Source organism: Malurus melanocephalus, unplaced genomic scaffold (genome assembly GCF_030028575.1).
Source record: "Malurus melanocephalus ecotype Western Australia unplaced genomic scaffold, MMel_1.1 scaffold_266, whole genome shotgun sequence".
In the NCBI taxonomy this organism is placed as follows: domain Eukaryota; kingdom Metazoa; phylum Chordata; class Aves; order Passeriformes; family Maluridae; genus Malurus; species Malurus melanocephalus.
This window is the reverse complement of record NW_026623498.1, coordinates 751622-758763: the sequence shown is the minus strand read 5'-3', so window position 1 is coordinate 758763 and position 7142 is coordinate 751622. Positions and strand designations below refer to the sequence as shown.

General features: G+C 53.4%; 1 protein-coding gene across 1 annotated transcript; it reads right to left on the bottom strand.

The window, feature by feature from the left end:
• Positions 1 to 6: 6 nt before the first annotated feature.
• Positions 7 to 7136, bottom strand: GPR157 (G protein-coupled receptor 157). The gene is made up of 4 exons (XM_057375986.1): positions 6693 to 7136; positions 1932 to 2145; positions 669 to 863; positions 7 to 261 (listed from the first exon to the last, which is right to left on the bottom strand). The coding sequence occupies exons 1-4, from the start codon at positions 7067 to 7069 to the stop codon at positions 16 to 18; spliced, it is 1032 nt and encodes a 343-aa protein (XP_057231969.1). The 5' UTR covers positions 7070 to 7136; the 3' UTR covers positions 7 to 15.
• Positions 7137 to 7142: the final 6 nt, after the last annotated feature.

Below are 7142 nucleotides of genomic sequence, written 5' to 3'. Positions count from 1 at the left end.
AGCAGCGCAGGCGGCTCAGGTGCGGGACAGCAGCGGTTTGCTCAGCCCGGGGCCGGGCTCGTCCTTGTCCTCGGGGGGCTCTGGGCACTGCCAGGAGCTGTGGGGATCCTGCTGGGACCAGCCCAGCCCCGGGCAGCGGCCGCAGCACAGGAGGGACCCCAGGAGGGACCCCAGGAGGGTCCGCAGGCGCTCCCGCACCACCCCCGTGCACAGCACGAACATGATGCAGTTGGCTCCTCCTTGGAACGTGTTCCCGATGCCCTGTGAAGGCAGAACCCAATCACCCCGGGCACCCAGGAGGGGCTGACACCGTGTCAGAGCAGCTGCAGCGCCCACAGCCGCTGAGCGGTGTCCTCAGTGAGAACAATAAATTCACAAAAAATGAGCTTTTTTTTCACGAAAAGCACCAAAAGCAGAGCCGGGGGCTGTTGTGGGTGGTGTAGGGCAGGAGAACAGACCCCACATTCCCCTCGGAGCGGTTTTACCCACACGAGCAGCTGTCCCCGACCCTCCCCGCCGTGCAGCCTTCCCCCGCAGCCGCTAGATGCTGCTGGAGCCGCTCCGGCCGCAATTCCCGATCCCGGGATGGAGCGGGGGTTCGGACACTCCATCCTGCCCAAAAGGGAGCCCCGAACCCTCCCTTCCTCCCATGGACGCGTTTCACTCACRTGCAGAACAACCAGGACGGGGCTCTGCACGGCCGGGGAGTTGCACAGGGTCAGCACAAACCGCACCGTGCTCCAGATGCGCAGGAAAATGAAGATGAGCGGGATCAGGATCAGCTTCTTGTCGGCGATGGAGGCGCGGGGCTGCAGGGCGGGGGCTCCCGGGAGGAGGGGGCGATACTCGGAGAGCGCTGCGTGCTGCAGGGACGGGAGAGACCGGGATGGGAGAGAAACCCTACAGGGATGGGAGAGAAACCCTACAGGGATGGGAGAGAAACCCTACAGGGATGGGAGAGAAACCCTATGGGGATGGGAGAGAAATCCTACGGGAATGGGAGAGAAACCCTACAGGGATGGGGGAGAAACCCTACAGGGATGGGAGAGAAACCCCACAGGGATGGGACAGAAACCCCACAGGGATGGGAGAGAAACCCTACAGGGATGGGGGAGAAACCCTACGGGGATGGGGGAGAAACCCTACGGGGATGGGGGAGAAACCCTATGGGGATGGGGGAGAAACCCTATGGGGATGGGGGAGAAACCCTACAGGGACGGGGGAGAAACCCTACAGGGGTGGGAGAGAAACCCTATGGGGATGGGAGAGAAACCCTATGGGGATGGGGGAGAAACCCTACAGGGGTGGGAGAGAAACCCTACAGGGATGGGAGAGAAACCCTGCAGGGATGGGAGAGAAACCCTACATGGATGGGGAGAAACCCTACATGGATGGGGAGAAACCCTACATGGATGGGGAGAAACCCTACAGGGATGGGGAGAAACCCTACAGGGATGGGGAGAAACCCTACAGGGGTGGGAGAGAAACCCTATGGGGATGGGGGAAAAACCCTACAGGGATGGGAGAGAAACCCTACAGGGATGGGGGAAAAACCCTACAGGGAAGGTGGCCAAAGCCCCCCGTGCCTGGGCTGCCAAATGGAAATGATAAAGAAATAAAAATAACATTCATCAACACAAACAATCGCTGGAGACACTGAAGGGACCGAGGCTGGAGAATTCCCATCTTGGAACTGCAGAAAGCTGATTAAAGCTGAATTCACCCTTCTCATTCTGTTTCAATTCTTACTGTAGGGTTGAACACTTCCCTAATAAACATCCCCCAAGCCCTGCTCGTTTTCCAAATGCTTTTTTTCCATCCTGCTGGTGCTCAGTCAGGACTGGGGCTCTGTGTGGGGACATTCCCGTGTCACAAAGCCACTGGTGGCCGTGCTGGGCACAGAGGATGGGATCCCCCGGCCCCATACTCACTGCTCTGTTGATGTGCTTCTTGATGAGGATGTAGAGCACGGGCAGGGTCACGTAGGCCAGCATCTCCCAGAGCTTGCCAGCCAGCAGCATCCACAGCAGCCGGTCCTCAGCGGCCAGSTTCACCCAGCACCAGCCCACCGACACGTTGGAGGCATCGTAGCCGATCTTCTTCAGAGCCACGGCGGCCACCGTGATGGCCAGGGGGACACCCCAGCTGGGGGGACACAGAGAGTGAGGTCAGGGCAAGGAGAGTCCCAGCTGAGACCCCCAGCACCCAGGAGATAAATGGGTGACACCCCCAGGGACAGGATCCCAACACTCATCCCATCCCACTCATCCCATCCCAAACCCCGACAGGAGGTGGGTGACAGCCCCAGAATCCCAACACTCATCCCATCCCAAACCCTGATAGGAGATGGGTGACAGCCCTGGGGACAGGATCCCAATGCTCATCCCATTCCTATACCCCAACAGGAGATGGGTGACAGCCCCGGGGACAGGATCCCAACACTCATCCCATCCCAAATCCCAAGAGGAGATGAGTGACAGCCCCAGGGACAGGATCCCAACACTCATCCCTTCCCACACCCCAACAGGAGATGGGTGACAGCCCCGGGGACAGGATCCCAACACTCATCCCATCCCAAACCCTGGCAGAAGATGGGTGACAGCCTCAGGACCCCAACATTCATCCCATCCCACACCCCAACAGTGCCATGGATGTGTCACCTCCCGCCCCACAGACACAGAGAGGGACAGGGGCTCAGACTGAGCTTCCAGCACAGCCCTTCTGGTGCCCCCAGGGGCAGGGAAAACAAATCCATCCCTGTCTTGCTCTCAGTTCAGTGCCCAAATCCATCCCTGTCCTGCTCAGTGTCCCACTGACAGCCTGGAGCAGCTGCAGGGACATGGAAAGGCTCTTCACCCCAAAATCAGCCTCACAGGCACAGCCTGTGCAGGAAAACAGCAGCTGCCTCGACCAGATTTGCTGAAATTCCAGAGCCAGCAGGTGCCTTGACCAGATTATCTGAAACTCCATAGCCCCTCTGAAGAACCAGAGATAATCCCATGACATTGGATTTATAAAATACCCCATTTCCTACTCTTCAACAATGACTGGATTCACCTACTCACAAAAGAAACAAATGTAAACATAATGCTGTTAAAAAAAAAAAAAGAATCAGAGTCGACTCTTCAGCACATTTAGAACATTTTGTTTCAAGGTTCAGCTGAGAACAGGCAGTGCTGATCCGAGCCAGTGCTGTTATTTAAGGACAGTTGTGCTGCAGGAAGCCCTCCCCACGCTGTTATCAGAGCAGCCTTTCTAAAAACATCCCAAACGTCACCACCACCCTRAAAGTCCCCACACAACTCAGGAGTCATTTGGGTAAAACTGGCCATTTCTCAGAAAACACTTCCAAATTCAAAATTTTCAGCATTTATGGAAGAACCGAGCACCAAGGTAAAAAATCCAAKAGAACTGGAACTTCCTTAGAGAAACCGCATTAAGACACATGAGCACCAAGAAAAAAAGAAGTGAATTAATTTGCCTAAATAATGATGTCAACAGTGACCTGAAATGGAAAGAATTTAGATAAAACCAGGTCAGATTATGGTGTGTGGATGTAAGAAAGGTCACAGTAGGAAATACCACTAAGAGAGGGACTCAAAAACCTTCAGGAGAGAACTGGCAAAAGGAAGAATGTGGAAGCAAAACTGCATTAACAATCAGCCAATTCTCACTGGAAGAACATTTGGGATCAGATGGAATTTCCCACTAACACCAAACACAGAGGATTACCAGCTGGAAGTGAAATTAGAARGGATCTGGAAAGGAATCAGACATTTCCGTGAACTTCAGCTCCGTTTTAGCAGACTGGAAAGGAGAACTGAGACTGSTTCTGGTTGTTCCTGAGAGCTCCTGAGTGACAGATTCAGGGGGGCAGCAAAATGTCAGTGCTTTCACTCCAATGGGAGAATGGAAGAACCGAAAATTCATCAGGAAAATTATTAAATTAATGAATAAAAACCCAGCGTATCTTTGTACAACAACACCAAACCAAAGCAGGGTGAGGACCCTTCAGCTCCAGCAGCGTTCAGCTCCACTCACCCCGGTTTTCTTGGGTCAGATTGCTCAATAAACACTCTGATTTATGCCCACAGCTGCTTTTCCCCCTGGAGGCTCTGGGAGCAGGTGATTGCTGTCACCCAGGTCACACGGGGAGCTCCTTCTGGGGACAGCAATCTTCACTCTGTGAGCAGCGAAAAATCAGTGAAAAATCCCAGGGAGCTGCAGGAAGGAGCTCTGAGCTGGCCTTGTGAGCAGCGAAAAATCAGTGTTTTGGATATCCCAGGGAGCTGCAGGAAGGAGCTCTGATCTCGCCTTGTGAGCAGCGAAAAATCAGTGTTCTGGATATCCCAGGGAGCTGCAGGAAGGAGCTCTGAGCTCACCTTGTGAGCAGTGAAAAATCAGTGTTCTGGACATCCCAGGGAGCTGCAGGAAAAAGCTCTGAGCTCCTCATCTGAGCTCGGGAAGTTTGGGAGCAAAGCAGAGCTTTGGTGGATGTGCTGCCACRGGAATCCACCAGGCACAAACCTGTCTGACGGGTCTGAGCCAGCCTGACATCCTGATTTTCTCAGGAAAAATTCGGGTTCTGACCTCCAGCATGTATTTAGTCAGCTCCACTCAGCTCAAGAATGAAGAGTCCCTGGTTATTGTCAGCACGGACCAAGGGCTCGTGAATGTGCCTGACAAAAATCCATCCTGCCCTGCTCCTTCCAAAGTGCCTTGGGATGACTCTTCCTTCCCACAAAGGTCACTGCATGGCTGTACTGGCAACGAAGCAAAGAAGGGAAAAAAAAAATCCAGGTTCTTGCTTAGACAAAAATACTGGAAATTTAACTTTAAAACACCACCTGCCTTTGCCACCTCCTCTTTTGCCCTAGAGAGCTCTCTCTCACCCACCTCCTGTAACTCAAATACAGATTCTCTCCATGCATTAATTGAAGCAGTTCTTTCTGCAGGGTTCTGACAGATTTTTAGGCTGCCAGAGCCACAGCCAGTGGGATCTAAAACCCTGGAAAGGTTGTGGGAGAGCCGTCTCCAAACACTGTGCCCAGAACTGGGTTTTATTCCCCAGGTAACCACGAAATGACAGGGAAGGAAAGCAGGAGGATGTGTCACGAGGGGTTGGGCAGAGAACACGTCCTCACTTGTTTTTCTGCGGCTTTTCAGACAGATCATAAAGCAGAGGCAGCGTTAAACACCGGCTCTGCCAAAAACAGGAGGAATTTGCAGAGCAGGACCTGATCACAGCTTTGGAAAGAGCATGGATCAATACCAAGGGCTGAAGAATCAAAAATAAACCTCACAGAAAACAAACTCACCCTGAAGCAGCTCAGTTTGAGCATCTCTCCCTCTGTGTCATGGGGTTAGAGCAATCTTTTGGGGTTTTTTTWMMRTTTTTAGAGAGGGCACAGATTGCAGCCAGCGCTGTTTCGGTGGCTCTGTCTCCCTCCACACTCGGTAGCTGAGGCTGAGGAGCATTAAACCAGACTGAAAAACTGAAGTACAGGCAAAAGCCACCCAGGCAATGAGCAGACAGGAAAATCACAAAAAGGGCAGATTTGCCCGAGCTCTCTGATGTTGCTGACAGAGCCAGAATGCCCAGTCAGGCTTCTTTCTCACAGCCATTGGGCAACTCATTGTGTGGCTCTCACCACAGCTCCCGGAGTGTAACTCTGTGTTTGCAGAGATGAAATAATCTGAATCCTCCTCCACTGCCTCACGGCGTCTCCTCCCAGCTCAGTGTGCCCAGGGCCATGTGCAGCCCCCTCAGCTCCTCACACAGCCCCAAATTCAACAGGCAGGGCAGGAACCCAAATTCCTCCCTGATTCCCACTCAGCCCTGAGGTCCCTCTCTGCCCCATCCTCTCCTGGACTCAGCTTTAGTTCTGCCAAAGGATGCTGTGTGAAACTAAAAAGTGACAAATATTTGACTGAGAAACCAAAGAAAATCCTGTACTTGTCCTGAGGGATTTTTTTCCCCTTTAAACCAGATCACTCCTCTYATAATTTATTGCAAAAGCTTGGCAACACGGAGGACTGAAGGATCACTGTTGTGCTCAGCGTGGACGTAGCACATGATTCCACAAGCTCCAATTGCATAATGAAAGCTTTTACTAAACATGATGTGGAAAATCAGCTCCCCAAAGAGCTGAAACTGAGACATAAAGCTGTACTGTGGTCTGGTTTGTCATGCTTTCAATCAAACATGCCAAAACAACCTTCAGAGGGCTTTTCCAGCAGTTTCATCACTTGTAGACAACATTCTCCTACGAGTGTGGAATTACAGCAGCCTGCCTGGGGAAAGAGGAAGGATCCACAGACCGGGCTGACAGGGGGACTCATGGAAACAAATCCCAAATTTAGAATTTTGGCCGTCACCAGGCAGGTATCACAAACACAAGTTTTGTTACATTATTCCCACAACATCRGGAAAGCAGAACCAGGATTTTCAGTGATTACAACTAGCAGAGATTTTTCTATGTGACCTGGAACAAAAAAATTTCAACTTTTCCACRTCTCCAGCTCTTCACTTGGGAAGGRAAAGGGAGACAAGCGGGGTGGGTTAGTTGAAAGACAGCAAAATCCCTGTTTGAAAGGATTTCAGAGGAAGAAGATGAGAAGAAAAGCGCGGAGACTCGAGGGATATGTGAGGCTCTATCACAAACGCAGCAGAAGCAGCACACAGCACCCACCTCACRGCATGAAAACACCAGAGCACCCCCGTGCCCGTGGGCGAGCCCCTGACGATGGTGAGGTACAGGTAGAGCGCGATGGCCATGGTCCAGAAGAAGGAGCTGGTGTTGGCGAAGGTGGACAGGGCGCCCTGCAGGACGCAGTCCCACGAGGTGCGCTCGAAGTCCTGCAGCACCCCGTAGAAATAGGAGAGGGCTGACAGCAGATCGGCCAGGGACAGGTAGAGCAGCAGCTGCCGCGGCCGCGTCCGCAGCTCCGGCCACTGCGCGTGGGTGCAGAGAAGCAGCGYGGAACCCACGCAGGACAGAGCGCACGACACCAGCACGGCCACACGCTCGGCCGAGGACAGMGGAGTGGGGGGCAGCGGGGCGGGCATGGCCGGAGCCGGCCCGGAGCCCGGGGAACGGGGGAACGGCGCTGCGGAGCCAGGGGACAGCGGGGTGCAGCCC